General features: G+C 41.0%; 1 protein-coding gene across 3 annotated transcripts in view; it reads right to left on the bottom strand.

Annotated features, from left to right (window-relative positions):
• Positions 1–4,843, bottom strand: part of GXYLT2 (glucoside xylosyltransferase 2) — a 70,976-nt gene extending 66,133 nt beyond the window's left edge. For all 3 annotated transcript variants that reach the window (XR_008999234.1, XM_036878153.2, XM_057507319.1), the window contains exon 1: positions 4,461–4,843. Coding sequence is in view for 2 of the 3 variants with exons in the window: in XM_036878153.2 (XP_036734048.1) it covers positions 4,461–4,723 (263 nt within the window). In the remaining variant the exon portion in view is untranslated. The remainder of the gene's footprint in view (positions 1–4,460) is intronic.
• Positions 4,844–19,884: the final 15,041 nt, after the last annotated feature.

The raw sequence follows: 19,884 nt of genomic DNA on the forward strand, positions 1-19,884 counted from the left end.
GTACAAAGCGCTGACGTAGGCATGCGCTCAGTGTATCTGGACGCCAGTGTCGCTGAAGCAGAGTGAGTGAAGTGAGTAGTGGTAGGACAGGAGGTCAGAGAGCTAAATGGGGCTGAGATCAGGCAAGGGCGTGTGAAGGCTGTCACTGTAGGGCTTTAACTAGCAAAGACCTGATGGAGTCTACATTGTATTTAAGGTTATTCCAGCAGTTGTACAGAAAATGGACGGTAGAGGGCGCTAGAATGGAGCCATGCAAACCAGACAGCCGGCTACTGCAGTTGTCCAGGTGCAAAAAGATGGTGTTTAGAAGCTCAGGGGTAACCATGGAAGTGGTAGAACTGCCAGGAGTGGGCATGTACTTTGAGACAGAACCAATAGGGTGTGCTCATCCAGCATGTGCAGAGGGTGAAAGAGGAGACTCACGGACTAATCAACAAAAATAAATGTGATTAGAATCAGGACTCAGGACAGAATATCATAAATGCTACCCCAAATCTGGAGAACATTAATGTGCTCTAATGTGCTTTAATATGCTACCAGCTACTTATAGGATGATCACAGACTTGGCATTTTGCTATGTAACATCATCCCTCTTTAGTGAGATCTTTGTTCTGTCTTGAACCTTCTGAGAAGACTTATCTCAATGAGCAAAGGGAACTGCAGGAAATGGTGTCCCTTGATGGGCAAGTATGCTCGCTTCCTCTCTTTGGGGCAGATGGGGAGGCTGCCAAGTGTAACGTGTTTCTGTATTGTCTTCTCTTTGCCTCCAAATTCTGGGAGGGCGGCAACTCCATTCACCATTGAACAATGAATGCCTGGCCCAGAATATATGCAATAAACATTTGCTGAATGACTGTGGAATGAATTGGCAGAGGAGCACCACAGAGCTTAGAGGTAGCCTAAGTCTCCCTTAGAAACCGTATTTTAACAGAAAACAGCAATATCCAGGCCAACACAGAAGAAAAAGAATAAAGTTGAGGAGAGGGTTGAGGTTGTGTGACCAGTAAGAGTTCTAGACTTGAGCCAATAAATAAGAAGCAGTGATTCTGCAAGAGACAGCACGAAGGGGTAAGCAGTAGTCATTGCTGGGAGTTTGCAGCTAACCTTGATGATCTCATCACAAGATTGTGAGATGTCAGAGCTGGAAGAGACCTCAGAAAACTTTTGGATTGATTTGCTCATTTTACAGATGAGGAAATTAAGGTAAAACGGTTTGGCAGTGGAACCCAATTCTCTGGACTGCAGATGTCAAATTATTTTTTTATATTTCCCTGATTGGCAGTGATAGTGAACTTCCTTTTCTATTTGTAGGCTTAAAGAAGAGTTTTCAGAAGCAAGCTGGAAAGAGTTTTCTAAAGTGCGAAGTTAATTCCCAAGTAAAATTCTTCTTTGGAATTCAATTGAAAATGAAAACCAAATCATCTCTCTTGAAAATCTTTTCCTCTCATCATTCAGTGAAAAGGAGGTAGCACATCACAGTTCTCTTTTTGACATGGCTGCCAGGAAGCTTAGGGTTAAATTTAACACTTAATCCTCATAACAATAGTGGCCTCAGTTTTTGACACACAGTACTTATTTCCCCCTCTTCTTTATGACTTTCCATTTTTTATAACTATTTCAATGGCCCTATTGTATATGTGTTTTTTACTATAAGTCATCTCAAATTCTTTTTGGAAGTCAGCCAGGTATAAATCACCAATAAACCAAAATAGAAGGAAGATTTTGTTTCTCTTGTGCACTGGAACTGCTTCTTAGAGTGTGGTGTCCATTTTCAGATCCCACCCTTGACCTAAAAGCTCAGACCTTAAATCCTGGCTTTATATTTGCAGAGAGGGGAGGCCACCACAGAACAGATTGCATACAAATGACTAGTTATAAAATTGTAGGGTCTGACTGCTAACTAGGCAAGTCCCTGGAAACTTCTCCAAAATGAAAACAAGATGTGGAAGGAGAGTACTATGTTTCCTGCGCTGACGTGGCAGAACTTCATTTACAGCCCTACCCTGGGGGAGGCAGCCCCTCCACGGATGGTCAGCAGGTGGTGGACTGTGTCACATCCAACTCCAAGCTTTCAGCTGACTACTCCCCAGGCCTGCGAAATGAGATCACGTAGCCTTCATCTCCTCTGGATTCTAGCCACGTTAAGAGATTAAAGCACTCGTTTTCTGAAAACACGAGGCTCTCTTTTTCCTCCCTAAAATGAAATTCCTCCTCAACCACAAAAATTTAACCCAGGCAGGATTAGGAAAGCAATAAAGGAGTCCGTGCAGAGATCTCTCCTCCTGCTTCCTCACTGCTTCAGACTCTTTTGTCGCCATTTCTGTCTAGGTAGTAAAAGGAACATTAATAAGTCCCCAGAAAATGTCCTATCCAGAGGACACCCGCCATGCATGCTCATGCATTTGAACTTGACACTTTCGGTGGCTTTCTTGGTTTCCCTCTTTCCTGAGTTTTTAAATTTGTTTTTTATTCCTATGGTGTTGGCCATGATTTCCACGATAATATAAGAGATATGTTCAAAAGAAAAATGGCTTCAGGAGGTACTGTTGCTCATGGAAATAGTCCTTCCCTAAAATATCCATTTGGATTCTGTTCATGATCTCTTCCTAGTCAGAGCCAATTTGTTCAGATGGAGACAAGAAGATGCTGCCCCAGCGTTCCCAACACCTTGAAGAATGAGGTAGTTGCAAAAATTTGTGATATTTCTTTAGAACAATCTCAGAAGAATTATGAAATGCGGGAAAGACTAGTGTATGACATCAGCCTACCAGGTAAGAGCTCAACCTGGGCCCAGACTGCTTTATCTTTATCTTTATCTACCACATGTTATCTAAGAACCTTGAGCAAATGGTTAAACCTTGTACATTACTTTCCTCATCTGTCAAACGGGGATAGTATTAGTTCTTGCTTCACAGAGCAGGCTCTCAAACTTCGGGGTGCATTAGAAACGATGGGAGGGCTTGTTAAAACACAGATTACTAACCTCACCCTATGGTTTCTGATTTAGTGGGGCTGGGATGGGGCCTGAGAACCTGCATTTCTAACAAGGCCCCAAGTGACACTGATGCTGCCTGTTTAAAGACCACACTTTGAGAACCGCTATTGTAGGATTACATGCAGATGACCTGGATAATATGCATAATGTAAATATTAACGAGGACTATTTTTATGTACTGCTGTTAGTACTATGCTTGGCAAAGGGTTACCTATGTTAAAAGGTGTCAGGTATTACAAGTTGGCCTGTCAGTTTACAAATCATAGTAAACTTGCAGTTGAACCATAATATAATCCATTGTAAGAAACCTCAGTATATAGGAGGGAAAATCCCATTGAGTTCCTAATACAAATATCCTTTTAAAGAGCTATCCATTCATAAGGGGTTGTAAGTGGTTCTAAATATTTAAAAGTGATGCCATAGATCATTGGTTTTTTCCCCCTCCTAAAACTTGTCACTACCCATCTGTACATTTATTATGAGGCAGAAGAGAAACTAAAGCTGACATACCTAACTTCTGGAGGTTTTCTGTCATTTCTCTCAGTTACAGTAAAAGCGCCAAAATAGATGTAGTCATTACGGTCAAAAAGGATTCTTCAACTCATTTCATGTAATCAAGGAGCCCAGGCAAACGGGGATGCTGTTAACAGCAGTTGGAAACATTACAGCTTCAAAAGGGTATAGGAAACAGAGCCGCTACCAGACGAGGGGATTGTTAAAAAGCTCTCCACAACAAAGGAAATGAACGCAAATCCCTAACCTGCGGGCGTTCCAGCAACCCCACGGGAAAGATAAAAGGCTCTGAAGCAAAGCTGTGGCGGGTTAGGCCTCGGGGTAAGAAAGAATCAAACGTCATGTCCAAGGTTAGGATGTCTTCTTGTGGGACTCTGACCATACTGGAGTCTGAAACAGACTCATACTTGAGTCAGGACCAGGGAAACCCCCACTTTCTCGTTGCCGTGCCACGCACCACTCCTCCTAAGGAGAAACTTCTTTTTAATAAACGTAGGTCGAGTGCCTAAGAGATTCAAGGTTCACTGAGAGGTAGTCAGTCTTTGGTAAAAAAAACTTTTCCAGTTCGATCAGATCTAAGTTTTTAGTAAAAATTCTCCAGTAAAACACGAGAATTAGATAAAGCATTCTTGCGTCGTGATGGTTTTTGAAAAATTAAACAAAGGGCATGTTTGCAAGAGTGAAAACAGACGCCTTGCCTTAACAGTTAAAACCTGTAACACAGAAACCGCTTTCCCCGACACTTCATTTCCAAGGACGGTCGTGATCATTAGCCCCAGGCGGGGACTCCACCAAGGTGTTCTGCACTTCCAGCGGGGTGAGCTGTGGGAGTGGGTGGCCCGTGGGTGAACTTGGAGGCTGTCCCTCCAGCCCAAAGCCTCCCGCGGACCCGGCCCAGGCGGAGGAGTGAGACGGGGTCCCCTGCTGGGATTTCGGGGCGGCCGCGACTCACCTCGCCAACTTCTCCCGGCTCGGGGCGCCCCGGCGACCGGCTCGCGGGCGCGGACGCAGGGGCCGGCGCCCCCGAACGCCCGGGCCGGCCCCCGGGAGAACGCCCGGGCCCGGGGGGCGCGCGGGGGGGCGCTGCGGGGCGGGCGCGGGGCGCGCGGCCGGCGCGGGTGGCTCGGCGCGGCCGGCGCGCAGGGACAGCAGCGCGAGCAGCAGCGCGGCCAGCGCCAGGAGGAGCAGCGCCGCCGCCTTGCTGCGGAGCTTCATGGTGCCGCGCGGCCCCTCTGCGCATCGCGGCGCGCCGGGCGGCGGCGGCGGCGGGGCGAGCGCAGCGGCGCGCGGCGGCTACCCCGCCCGCCCGCCGGGGACTGGGGTCCGGGCGGCCGGCGGGCGGGCGGGCGGCGGCGGAGGAGGCGGGAGGAGGCGCGAGGGGCCTGAGGAGGAGCCGCGCGCCTACCGTACTGTGTGGAGTAGCCGCCCGTCCGCGCACCCGCCGGCCGCCCCGCGCTGGGCTGCAGGGAGCGGAGCCTCCAGACCTCTCACTTCTAAGTTCGTTCGTTCGTTCGTACGTTCATTCATTCATTCATTCATTCATTCATTCATTCATTCATTCATCCATCCATCCATCCATCCATCCATCCATCCATCCATCCATCCATTCAGTCATTCCCTCCCATTTCACTCCATTCCCTTCTTTACTTCCTCATTCAGTCCCCCATTCGCTTACCCTTCCATTCTATCCTCTCTCCGTCTGATTCCCTCATTCTTGCACGCATTGCCTCCGTCGTTTATTTTTATCCATCCATCCGCGCACCTATCCGTACATCCAGTCAGGCAGGGACATCCCCACCCTGTTTGCCTGTGCCCAAGAGCCTGGCACTTGGTGGTATCTGTTGGATAAAACCACTCCAGAGGCCTGTCTGTGAGCAAGCTGCCACAACTTTCTTGTCTTCATTTCTGGACATGCAAACTGGGAATGATAATACTGCTCTCCACAGTATTTTGTGGGCGTTAAATTAATGCATTCAAAGAAACTAGCACAGTGCCTGGCTCACAATAGGTGCCCAGTAAAAGCTCTTTGATAATCAGGACAATAAAATGTAGCTTATCACATATACATAAATGCATATGTGTTTTTCTTTTTGACATGGATTTAAGATAGAGCAATAACTTCCCAAACCAGTGTAGGAATGGATTCTTCTGAGATTTTAACAGCTAGTCACCAAATCGAAGTTCCAGAATTTCCCAACTAGCCTTCCAAGACACCCCCAATCCCAAATCTGATTAGGACACATCCTCTTACTATTATCCATGAACTGAGAGCTGACATTCTAAAACCTCTTTTTATAGCATGGCCACAAAATGAAGAACACCAGTTATAACCATGTCTCTTGAGTTTCTGCCAGATTTCACGTTGCCTTATAAATCATTTAAACTACAGGTATGTTCTGAATCATTGTCTCAGCATTATATTGTAATTATTTGAGAACCCATTGTATTTAGCGTTCTAGAAATGAGAATATTTAATAACCTGGAACCACTTACCAAGCAGGCATCTGGGGAACAGCAGGATGTGATCTCTATGCTCACAGGGTGTGGGCTGTGGTGTTGCAGGTGAACCAACACCATCCATGGGTTCTCAATGAGGGTGAGAAAACGTCATGCTAGGAAGCATCTGGAATTGTGGGAAGGATGTTTTGGGTTGTCACAATGACTGACAGGTCTCACTGACATATGCTAAACCTCCTGCAATGCTCAGGACACTCCAACACAACAAAGAATTGTCCTGGGTCAAATGCCAACATGGGGGCCCTGTTGAGATACACTGAGCTTATCTTAATAAGCAATCCCCTCAAAACCAGCAAAGTTTCTGTGATTTCTCTATACTAAGCAATCCTTACTACTTTTAAAACTTAATGGAAATAGCCTTATTGACAGTACCTATAAAGTCCATTAACTGATAAGAGGATACACAAAATACGATACATCTGTAAAAGTAATACTATTAGCAGTAAAAGGGAATGATCTACTGATGTATGTTATAGCATGGATAAACCTCAAAAACATTATTTGATGTGAAAGAAGCCAGACACAAAAGACCACTGAATGTACAGTCTCATTCATCTGAAATGTCTAGAAAAGGCAACCCTCTGGAGACAGAAAGTAAAGTATTTCTTGCCTGTGGCTTAGGTGGGGATAAGGATTAACTGTAAATGGGTAGGGAGATTTTATTGGGGCAAAGGAAATACTCTGAAACTGGATTATATTGATGATTGCACAACTCAATACTAACATCACTGAAGAGTGCACTTAGAATAGAGCAAATTTTATGAAATGTAAATTAAACCTCAATAAAATTGTTAAAAAACTTAATGGAGAATTTGGTGACAGTTTAGAGGTTTAGAGGGTTTTTTCTCAAGTATCGATGATATACAGTCTTATATTGGTTTCAAATATGCAACACAATGATTCAACAGTTACCCATATTATTAAATCCTCACCCCCACTAGTGTGGTTACTATCTGTCAACATAGAAAGATGTTACAGAATCATTGCTTATATTCTCCATGTTGTACTGTTATCCCCATGACCAACTTACATTATGATTGAGAATTTTTGTGCCCCTTTATTACCCTCACCCACCCCAACCCCTCCCCCATGGTAACCCCTAGTCACATCTCAGTGTCTATTAGTCTACTGCTGTTTTCTGCATTCTGTTTTGCTCTGTTTTTATATTCCACAAATAAGTGAAATCATATCGTATTTCTCTTTATCTGCCTGGCATATTTCGCTGAGCATAATACCCTTTAGATCCATCCATGTTGTTGCAAATGGCAGGATCTCTTTTTATTTGTGACTGAATAATATTCCATTGTGTATATTTACCACATCTTCTTTATCCATTCATCTACTGAGGGACCTTTAGGTTGCTTCCATGTCTTGGTTATTGTAAATAGTGTTGTGATAAACATAGGGGTGCATATATCTTTTCTGATCAGAGATTTTGTTTTCTTTGGGTAAATTCCTAGAAGTGGAATTATTTGATCTTATAGTATTTCTATTTTTAGTTTTTTCAGGAACCTCTGCTTTCCACAGTGGCTGTACCAATTTACATTCCCACTGACAGTGTAGGAGGGTTCCCATTTCTCTACATCCTTGCCAACACGTGTTATTTCTTATCTTTTGGATAGTGGCCACTCTAACTGGTGAGAGGTGATATCTCACTGTGGTTTTAATTCACATTTCCCTGATGATTAGTGACGTGGGCATCTTTTCATGTGTCTGCTGGTCATCTGTGTGTCATTTTTGGAGAAATATCTATTTACATTCTCTGCCCATTTTTAATGGAGTTATTTGTTTTTTGGGTGTTGAGGTATTTGAATTCTTTATATATTTTGGATGTTAACTCCTTATCAGATATGTCATTTATGAATATACTCTCCCATACTGTAGAATGCCTTTTTGTTCTTCTGATAGTGTCCTGTGCTATACAGAAGCCTTTAGTTTGATGTAGTCCCACTTGTTCATTTTTTATTTTGTTTCCCTTGCCCGAGGCGATGTGACCAGGAAAAAATTGCTCATGCTTATATTTAAGAGATTTTTGCCTATGTTTTCTTCTAAGTGTTTTATGGTTTCATGTCTTACATTCAGGTCTTTGATCTATTTTGAGTTTACTTTTATGTATGGAGTTAGACAGTTCTCCAATTTCATTCACTTGTATATAGTTGTTCAGTTTTCCCAATACCAGTTATTGAAGAGGCTGTCTTTTCCCCATTGTATATTCATGGCTCCTTTATTGTGTATTAATTGACCATATATGGATGGGTTTTTATCTGGGCTTTCTATTCTGCTACATTGTTCTTGTGCCAGTATCATACTGTTTTAATTACCACAGCTTTGTAGTATAGCTTGAAGTCAGGGAGTATAATACCCATAGCTTTGTTCATCTTTCGCAAGATGGGTTTGGCTGTTTGGGGTATTTTGTGGTTCCATTTGAATTTTAGAACTATTTGTTCTAGGTCATTGAAAAGTGCTGTTGGTATTTTGGTAGGGATTGCATTGAATCTGTAAATTGCTTTGAGCAGGATGGCCATTTTGACAATATTAATTCTTCCTTTCCATGATTATAGGATAGATTTCCATTTATTTGTGTTTTTTAAAAAAATTTCTTTCATGAGTGTCTTATAGTTTTCAGAGTATTGGTCTTTCACCTCCTTGGTTAGGTTTAATCCTAGGTATTTTATTCTTTCTGATGCAATTGTAAGTGGAATTGTTTTTCTGATTTCATTTTCTGCTATTCTTTGTTAGTATATAGGAATGCAACAGATTTCTGTGTATTAATTTTGTATTCCACAACTCTTCTGAATCCAGTTATTGGTTCTAATAGTTTTTGGTGGGGTCTTTAGGGTTTTCTGTGTATGATATCATGTCATCTGCAAATAGTGGCAGTTTAACTTCTTCCTTATCAATTTGGATGCCTTCTGTCTCTTTGTGTTGTCTGATTGCCTTGGCTAAAACTTCCAGTACTATGTTGAATAAAAGTGGTGAGAGTGGGCATCCCTGTCTTGTTCCTGATCCTAGAGGAAAAGTTTTCAGCTTTTCACCATTAAGTGATGTTAGCTGTAGGTTTGTCATATATGGCCTTAATTATGTAGAGGTATGTACCCTCTATACCCATTTTGTTGAGAGTTTTTATTATGCATGGATGTTGAATTTTATCAAATGCTTTTTTAACATCTATTGAGATGATCATGTGGTTTTTATCCTTTTTGTTAATGAGGTGTATGATGTTGATTGAGTTATAAATATTATACTATCCTTGCTTCCCTGGATTAAATTCCACTTGGTTGTGATGGATGAACTTTTATGTATTTTTGAACTCAGTTTGCCAATATTTTGTTGAGGATTTTTGCATCTATGTTCATCAGGGTCTATAATTTTTTTTTTTTTGCAGTGTCTTTGGTTTTGGTATTAGAGTGATGCTGGCCTCATAGAATGAGTTTGGAAGTATTCCCTCCTCTTATACTTTTTGGAATACTTTAAGAAGAAAGGGTATTAGCTCTTTGTTAAATATTTGGTAGAATTCAGCTGTGAGGCCATCTGGTTATGGACTTTTGTTTGTTGGAAGTTTTTTGATTATCAATTCAATTTCATTACTGATAATTGGTCTGTCCAGATTTTCTTTTCTTCCTGGGTCAGTCTTGAAAGGTTGTACTTTTCTAGGAATTTATCCATTTATTCTAGGTTGTCCAATTTATTGGCATATAATTTTTCATAGAATTCTCTAAGAATTTTTAGTATTTCCATAGTATCTGTTGTGACTATTTCTTGTTCGTTTCTGATTTTGTTTGTTTACATATTTTCTTTTTCTTGATAAGTCTGGCTAGGGGTTTATCTATTTCTGTTTATTTTCTCAAAGAACCAGGTCTTGGTTTAATTGATTTTTTTCTAGGGGTTTATCTATTTCTGTTTATTTTCTCAAAGAACCAGGTCTTGGTTTAATTGATTTTTTTCTATTATTTTATTCTTCTCTATTTTATTTATTTCTGCTCTGATCTTTATTATGTCCCTCCTTCTACTAACTCTGTGTTTCACTTGTTCTTATTTTTCTAGTTGCTTTAATTGGAGTTTAGACTGCTTATTTGGGATTGTTCTTGTTTCTTGAGGTAGGCCTGGACAGCTATGTATTTCCCTCTTAGAACTGCTTTTGTGGCATACCACAAATTTTGGACTGTTGAATTTTTGTTTTCCTTTGCCTCCAAGTATTACTTGATTTCTGCTCTACTTTGTTCACTGATCCTTTGATTATTTAGAAGCATGTTGTTTAGCCTCCATATGTCTGTAGGCTTTTTTATTTTGTTGTGTAATTTATTTCTAATTTCATACCACTGTGGTCCTTAGAAGTTGCTTGATATAATTTCAATCTTTTTAAATTTAATGTGGCTCTTTTTGTGTCCTAGTATGTGATCTATTCTGGAGAGCATTCCATGTACACTTGAGAAAAAAGTGTATCCTGCTGCTTCTGGGTGCAATGTTCTATAGCTGTCTGTTAAGTCCATTTGATCTAATGTATTGTTCAGTGCTTCTGTTCCCTTACTTATTTTCTGTCTGCTTGATCTGTCTGTTGATGTAAGTGTTGTGTTAAAGTCTCCTAAAATGAATGTGTTGCAATCTATTTTCCCCTTTAACTATGTTAGTGTTTGTTTTACATATTTAGCTGCTCCTATGTTGGGTGGATAGATATTTATAATGGTTATATCCTCTTGTTGGACTGACCCTTTTATGATTATGCAATGTCCTTTTTTGTCTCTTGTTACTTTCTTTCTTTTGAAATCAATTTTGCCTGATGTAAGTACTGCTACTCCTGCTTTTTTCCCCCTCTTATTCTCATGAAATATCTTTTTTCATTCCTTCACTTTTAATCTGTATATATCTTTGGGTCTGAAATGAGTCTTTTGCAGGCAGCATATAGATGGGTCTTGTTTCTTTATCATCTGCTACTCTATGTCTTTTGATTGGTGCATTCAGTCCATTTACATTTAAGGTAATTATTAATAGGTATGTACTTATTGCCATTCTATTAATTGTTTTCTGGTTGCTTTTATACCTCCTCTCTATTCCTTTATTCCTCTCCTATATTCTTCTCTTGTTATTTGATGTTTTTCTTCATTGTTGTATTGTATTTCTCTTTTAACTTTTTGTGTATCTGTTACAGGCTTTAGGTTTGTGGTTACCATAAGTTTTGAGGATAACATTCTAACTATATAAGAGTCTATATTAAATTGATGATTGCTTTATTTCAAACACAATCTAAAAGTACTTTTTTTTCTTGCTCCTCCACACTTTATGTATTAAATGTCATAATCTGCACTTTTTGTGTGTCCCTTGACTGACTTGTTTATAGTTGATTTTACTACTTTTGATCTAATCTTGTACTTACTTGGTAATTAATTAATTTACAACCTTTACTGTGGGTTTATTTTCACTGGTGAAACTTTTAGCCTTAGGAACATTTCCATCTACAGCAGTCCCTTTAACATATCCTGTAGTGCTGCTTTAGTGGTTATAAATTCCTTGATCCAACATTCATCAAGGAAATGTTTGATCTCCCCTTCAAATTTGAATGCTAATCTTCCTGAGCAGAGGATTCTTGGTTGATGGTCCTTCTGTTTCAATACATAAAATATTTCATGCTAGTCCTTTTTGGTCTGCAAAGTTTCTGCTGACAAGTCTGCTGATAGCCTGATGGGGTTTCCCTTATCAGTAATCTTTTTTCTCTCTCTGGTTGCTTTCAATACTCTTTCCTTATCTTTAATCTATATCATTTTAATTATTATATGTCTTGGTATTGTCTTCCTGGGGTTCCTTTTGTTAGGGGCTCTCTGTGCTTCCATGACCTGAGTGTCTATTTCCTTACCCAGATTGGGGAAGTTTTCAACAATTATTTCTTCACAGAGGCTCTCTATCCCTTTGTGTCTCTCTTCACCTTCAGGTATTCCTATTATGTGAATATTGTTTCATTTGGATTGGTCACAGAGCTCTCTTATCATTATTTCATTTCTAGAAATTCTTTTTTCTCACTGTTCCTCAGCTTCATTGAATTCCTATTCTATAATTTTCCTCTCATTGATTGTCTCCTCTACTTGCAGCAATCATTTCAGTTACTATATTCTTCAGCTGTGAGTGGCTCTTTTTCAGCTCTAGTATCTCTGTGTTGAAGTCCTCCCTGAAATCATCAATACTTTTCAGCAGATCAGTGAACATATTTATGATTGCTACTTTGAAATCTTTATGAAGAAGATTGGTGATCACCATTTCATTTAGACTTCTTTCTGGTGTCTTATCCTGTAGTTTTGTTTGGAACATACTCCTCTTCCTCCTCATTTTGTCAGAGTTTCTGTGTTTCTTCTTTTGTATTAGAAGAATCTGCCAGCTTCCTGGTTTAACAAGTAGTGTCTTTATGAAGAAGGTGTCCTGTGGTGCCCAGAAGTTCAAAACTCTTTTGTCTGTAATGCCTGGTTCTCTTTGCAGTGGAGCCCCTGTTGCTACTGGTGGGCAATGGGTGGAGTGGCCTGTCTGTCTGCCAGCAGTGGTTCATCGCAGTCCAGTGCAGCTGGCAGTTTGTCTCAGCTGGTTCTTTGTAATCAGAGCAGTGACTTCTGCTGGTATCGCTGTGGGTGAGGCCACCCTCTCTGCCTTCCCTGCAGCAATGTCAGAGCTGCTGCGCTAATGGGGTGAGTGAGGCAATTGCGTGGGCTCTGGTCAGGTGCCGGTTACAGCAAATTGAGAACGGTTGCGAGGCTGCAGGGGACATGGGTGAGGGGTACTGGCATGTGGCACAGCTGTGGCAGGGTGCATAGGAGCATGGCTGCCGCGCTGGTGCCCCCTGGTGGCAACAAGGCATACACCACCAGGCTGGGTTGCCCTGCGGGAGGAAGGAGCGCTGGCTCGGAGCTGGCGTTTGCAGGGGCTTCCTCAGTTGGGCTGAAACAGGGTTGAGAAAGCTGGGAAAGCCTCCCTCTGCCTACCAGAAGCAAAGTTTGACATTGCTGGGCCAAGTGAGCAGGCAGGTCGACAGGGAAGTGCCTCGTGACTGAGCTGCTAGTGAGGGGGATGGAGCATCTGGGGCTTCCGTGAGTGCCCAACCTGTTGGGCTGAAGGAGGGCTGGGAAAGTGTTGTCCACCTGTCTTTTCCCCTGTGGTGAGAGCGCCATCCAACCCTGGCCCCTCTGGTACCCCTCCCACTGCTGGCAAATCTTTGAAACTGCTGCCTCTGGGACCTGCAGAGCATTCTTGTCCTCCACAGGCGGCTGGTGTCTCAGCCCCGAAGAGTGTTCCACCTGTCCCTGGTGTCCAGTCCTGCTAATCACCAGAACCCAGTGCAATGTGGACTCATGTTCCCAGAGCACAAGTATCTCCAGGGCCAGGTGTGCACAGTTCCTGGGTGCCCATCACCTTCCCATTCTTTTTCTCTTCCTCCCACCAGCCGGCTGGTATAGGGGAAGGGCTTGGGTCCTGCGTGGTCACCACTCTGCCGCTTTACCCTTCTCTGTGTGGCCTTCTCTTCCTCCCCAGGTGTAAGGGGGTCTGTCCGGCCATCTTCAGGTCATTTTCAGGGTTAGTTGTATTTGCTGTACTTGCTTCCTTGGTGCGTATGTTTGTGTGTGTTTGGGAGGACATTTCCACCTGCTTTCCTACTCTGCCATCTTGTTTTTTGGTTTTGTTTTATTTTTAATGTGAAGGGATATGAGGAAAGAACAATTAGGGACTTTATAATTATGATTAAAGAGGCTGGCTTTAAACACTACACTACAGTGTCTGTCCAAATACTTAGGATTGGATATACATGGTCTTTTTGATGCCAGCGGAGAAAGCATACCTGGTCTTAGACACAGAACAGTGTTTCTATTTCCGTGATCAACGGTGGGTTCTGGAGGAAAGACGCCATATGCTGTGGCCTCGAGTATTAACTTCTGTGACCAACCAGCTTCATGTCCCTTTACTCCCCAAATCACTTCACTTCTCTAAGTTTAAGTTTCTGTCTATGTAAAGAGGAAAAAGAGAAAAGTGGATTGTACTAGATCATTTTTACAGCCTGTTCAGCTGTGGAATTATTTTCCCTGGCATCTACCACCCTCACCAATTGGCCTTGACTCTTTTCCAACCCTGCTGCTTATTGCTTCATTCTCCTAGTCTTCACATCAGATAAGATGACCTGGTTCCGCCCACATATCTGCACTTTTTCTTCCTGGAGTCTTTGCTCGGGACCCAGACTTTCTTATCAGAAATGAGATTTTTCTGATTGTTCTAACCCAAGCAGTTCTCTCTCTCTCTGGTAGTCTCTGACTTCATTTGTCTATTCTTTGTTGACTCACTGTGGTTCCATTTATCAACTGCTGCATTGCAAACTCCCAGAAAACCTACCAACTTAAAACAACAACCATTTTATTATGCTCATAATTGTGCGACTTAGGAAATAGGTTGGCACAGTGCCGATGGCTTGTCTCTCCTCTGACAAAACTGGGCCCTTAGTTGGGGAGGCTCAAAGGACTAGAGGAGGGTAATATGGGGCCAGGAGCCTGGAGCCTTGTTTCTGGCCAACAGAAAGACCCCCTGTTTTCCATGTGGTGTCTGCAGGGGCTCAAATGTCTAAGGTAAGCCTTCTTCACTCAGCTGAGTGGTGCCTGAGCTGGGATGGCTGAGGCAGCCAGTGTGGCCACATGGACTCTCCACATGGCTAGATTGGGCTTCCCCACAGCACAGGAGTCTCATGGCAGCTGGATTTCTTATGCCATGGCTAGCTTCTCCTGGAGCATGAGTTCCGAGAGTCAAGGGGGAAGTGGCAAGGCCTTTTATGACCTAGCTTTCAGAAGTCACACAGTGTCACCTCTGTTGGATTCTATTGGCTATACAGGGCCAACCCAGATTCACTGGGAAGGGAATCCCAGGAGTGTGATTAGCGGAGCAGTGGCTCATTGTCCGATGAGGTATCTTTAGAAACTGGCTATTGCAGTTGCTAATCCTCTGTGTTTTATTTTATAAAGTCTAAACTATTTGAAGTCAGGAAGCATTTTTTAAATCTTTTATTATCTTCACTCTGTCCTTCTTTTTTTCTCTCAGAGCATCAAGAACAGAAACATGTGTTTTGTAGACAGTGGACTGAAGCATGGAAAGCTCAGGGATCCTTATCCTGGCTGTGTCAGTCATAAACCAGGGAAACTGAGCAGTCACTCAACTTGGACTTTTCCAGGTCCAAGTTTCCTCATCTATAATGATGATGGTGGTGATATAATAGCTCTTCCCTCATAGAGATAGAGCTAATCTGGGGATGAAACAGTGATATTGTGTGCAAATCACTTGGAAAAATGGCCAGCATACAAAAAGCAAACAATAAATACCAGCCACTACTGTTCATTAAATTTATGGTAATTTGGGAGCAGTACTGCCCATAGGAAAAGGGAAGAATCCAAACATTATTTTCCAGAATGAAAAAAATTTCCATATACTATGATAATGGAGGCAACTGGCTTTACAGTGTCTACTTAGGCTCTGTCCCATTGGCTGGAGACTTCCGATGCCCTGAAGAGAGTTTACATTTTCTTGTTTCTTCACATGTTACCTAAAGAGAATATATATCTAACTGGCTATGAGTTTCATTTTTAAAAATCACAATAAAAAGGTTATTAAGTATTGAAATGACCAAGAAAAAAACAAGTATAAATAAACAAAATCCAGAAGGAAAAAAATTGATATGAAACAAAGAAAATGCGAATGTAGGAAAAGAAGCATAAATAAATTGCGGGATGAATGAACACTTAGCCGAGAATGTGTACAAACCAGATTGCAGAATGGAGCAAAGCAAAAGGAAATTAGAAGAAGGATCCCAAGCTATGTCTCGATAATGTACAATTGATAATAACATCATTACTATCCAGATTTTAAACATCTCATTGTAAAGATTTATTCTTACTTAGAAAAAAGTGACTAATGTAAACTCCTCTGAGAAAACAATATAAAACGATCCAGTTATGCTATTTTAACTTTATAGAGACAGGCCTGTAATGAGTTTACAATACGTATAATCAACAGAAACTATCTTGAATTGCAGGGGACCTATTTTTCTCCTCCTCAGAGCTCATAGTTCTGTTTTTTCTTCACAAGATTGGTTTCCTTCTGGGTGGCAGCTATAATCAAAAGGCATTCAGAAAGGCAGAGAGCTCTGGCAATAGTGTTTTCAAAATATAGACAACATCATGGCTTTATGATCCCTCAGTGAGAAATGCCAGGAAATGAATGACACTGCAGAAAAATCAAGAGGGATGCCGTAGAGTTAATGTTGGGAATTTCAATATTGAGAGGAAAGCTAACATCCCAGTCTATTTGGAAGGCTAGACCTGTAGCACAGATGGCATCTTAGATTAGTGCTCCTGCAAATGGGTATGAATGACAGGTGAGTGCAGATGATTTGTCGGTGGGGGAGGGGTGGGGTGCTTTTGGGTGACCCGTGATTAAGAAGAGGAAAGTGGTACTGGACAGAGACCCACCGTGAAATTGCAACCAAGGCCTACACCAGTTCTATAGAGAGCTCTGGAGATGGGATGGATTTCAGTTGTCCTGAATGAGGCAGGAAGCCAGGCCTTTGTATTCAACATTAGTCTTCTGGAGAGGGGTAACTTTGGACAAGCCACTTCCCTGCAGTCGAGGGCAATTCCCTGTGAGGAACACAGCAGTGAGACAACAGCAGCCTTTATTCTCAGCATCCAGGGCTGATCCAGGTCTTCTGATTGTTTCTAGTAATGCACAGAATCTCTTTTTTATTGAGATAGTACATAGAGTAAAATACACTCATCTTAAATATATAGCTCTATGAATTTTTACATATGTGTATATCCACATAATCCCCACCCAAATCAAGACAAAGATTAAATGTTCAGCAGCCAGCAAGCTTTCTCATGCCCTCTTGCAGAATAACCATCCCCACAAAGGTCATCACTATTCTCACAACTATGACCATGGGTTACTTTTGCCAGTTTCAAGGTTCATTTAAATGGAAACACCTAGTATGAACTGTTTTGGATCTGACCTGTTGGACGTAACATGTATATGTGATTCATGCACGTTGTATATAGTAGTTCATTCTTTCTTATTGGGGTGTTGCAGTATTGAGTGAATACGCCACAATTTAACTATTGCACTCTCCATGGGCACTTGAATTGTATCCAGTTTGGCTACTATGCAAAACCAGTATCTATAAATATTCTTATGCATGTCTCTTGATAGACAGTTACCATCCATTTCTGTTATATATTAAAAAGAGGAATTGTGAGTTGTTAGGGTGTATATATATATGTTTAGCTTTAGTAAATACTGCCAAAAATTTTTAAAGGTGAAGAAATAAACATGTTCACTCTGAAACCAGGAAAAGATTAGTTAAGTTAAGGGTAAGTCGATTATGAAAATTAAAAAGTAAAATAAAAAGTTATCTTCTTTATTCTGTATAGATACTTTTCTCCACTAGTTTGCAGGAGTGTGAAGAATGTTAAGGGTTTCCTCATAGGTCAGGTGCCCTGGACTTATTCTGTAGAAGTAGAGCCTGAGATAAGGATTTGGGTGAATGTGACTTATTGAGAAGCCATTCTCAGGAGAAACCTTTAAGGAAGTAAGTGAAGGAGAACAGGGGAAGGGGAAGAACTGACAAAGGATGAGGGCTTGGGGAGAATCTACATTGGCCTTATCCCATAAACACACATAAGCTGCACCAGAGTCATCTGTCCCTTTGAGCCTTCTGTACCCTATATCAGTCCTCATGGTTGTGGGGTTGGGGGTGGTGGTGATAGTAATCACTTCCTGGAGCCTCCCATCCATCCAGAGCAGTCATTCTTAACTGCGGGCAATTTTGTCCCCTAGGAGACATTTGGCAAGGTCTGGCAGTATCTATGGTCACAACAGCAGGGCTGGTACTGGCATTGTGAAGTTAGAGGCCAGGGATGCTGCTAAATATCCTAAAATGCACTGACGAAGATTAGGCTTGGGGTGGATTAATGATTGTGCATTGAGCATTGACTCCCCTATACAGAATTTTATTGTTGTTAACAACCATTTGGTCAATAAATATGAGAGATGCCCTCACAAAAAAAAAAGAAAAAAAAAAGTACACACTTCCAATGGTAAAATAAATAAGTAACCGGGATGTAATGTATAGCATAAGGAATATAGTCAAGATATTGTAACAGCTTGGTATGGTGATAGCTGGTACCTAGAATTGTCATGTATATAAATGTTGAATCACTATGTTGTACACCTGAAACTAATGTAATGTAATACTGTGTGTCAACTACCCTTCAATAAAAAATAATTATCTACAAAAAAAAATATATCCTAAAATGCACAGGACAGTCTTTGACACAAAGAATTATCTAGTCCCAAAGGCTTGAGGTGGAGAGACCCAGGTCTAGGGCAGTTAGTTCTTTGGAGAAGGGTCAGTGGCAAGCCATTAACAACACTAGCTGCTCGTGACAGATGGGCTCCCTGGTTCCATCAAGGGCATCTAGGGAGGACATCAGAACAGTACCTTCTGTGGAGTCTTTTAGATATATGATGTTAAACAATGAAGGAAGCTCCAAATGCTGTTCAGTTAGCATTCCTATGTGATCTGCATTTTATCTAATGGAATGGGATTAGCATGTTGACATACAAGTTGCTAAGCCCTTAACTGCACACTGCAAAAAAAATGTTGTCAAACATCTTACTTGTGTCAGCTGTAGCTGTTTTAGATTTTCTTCAGAGCTTTGTTGGGTTGTATAAAATTGGAATTGGACTAAATCCTACCTGAAATACCCATTGCCGCACTAAGTTATTGCCAGTGCTCTTTTAACAGCTCTAATTTGAATGCGCTGAAGGATTGGTGCAAGAATCAAAGAGAATTGTGCTTAACTATAAAGGGGTTTCAAAACATGGCAGATATCACTAGAGTCAGACTAAGGGTCTGCTCTGTCTATATCCTGTTGGAACAATGCCTTAAATCTCTTTTACAATCCAGTATTTATCTGTAGTTATCCATGAATTCATCCAAGCTCTCTTGGAAGCAATTTATAACTGGGAATTGCAAAATTCAAGCAATTTAGTCCTATTGTATTTACACTGTTATATAAAAGGATATTTTTTCAAACTTCAAAATGTGTTTTCTAGTTTATATTCTAGCTTTTGTATTTTTATTCTAATTTCTGTGATTTATGTTTATGATTCTACTGGTTTTCCTTTTTCAAAACCAATCATCACCTTGTTCATTTCTGAAGAGTTACAATATTAACACTGATAAATAAGATGGGTTCAATTATGGTACAATGCTCTTGGCAAACAAAATAGCCAAATGAAAATACTCTAATGCTATGTTGGGTGAAAAAATGAAAATACAGAGTATGATACCATTTGTGTTTAAAATGTTTTCTACACTATTATGACTAGAATAAGAGTCTAAAATCATGTTTACTAAAATATTAAGATGTAGCTTGCAAGTTCTGTGTAAGCTCCCACCACTTCCAAAAAATGGCTCAGAGATTGGTCTAGAGTTATAAAGTGCTTATTTAGGAAGCTGTTTTCCACATAGGTTAAAACTGTTCTTTGTGGTAACATTGTCTTAATTGTCAATATGCATGCCACCTTCTGGAAACAAGGAGCATTTCACCATTAAAAGATTTCTAACAATAGAACTTCATCATAAGGCTGAAATTGGAATTATTTACGGACGATATTTATTTAACACTTAATTTCAATTCTTGTGGATTACAATTAAGTCGGTTACAAGAGGGGTTAATTTGATGTAATCAGATATGGTATGATATACTTGCCCTCAATAAATTGGCCATGGAAAAACTATTTTTATGACACTGAAAGGCTATCCAAAAGTAAGCCTTATGGAAATGGAAAAA

The sequence above is a fragment of the Manis pentadactyla genome, chromosome 1 (genome assembly GCF_030020395.1).
Source record: "Manis pentadactyla isolate mManPen7 chromosome 1, mManPen7.hap1, whole genome shotgun sequence".
In the NCBI taxonomy this organism is placed as follows: Eukaryota; Metazoa; Chordata; class Mammalia; order Pholidota; family Manidae; genus Manis; species Manis pentadactyla.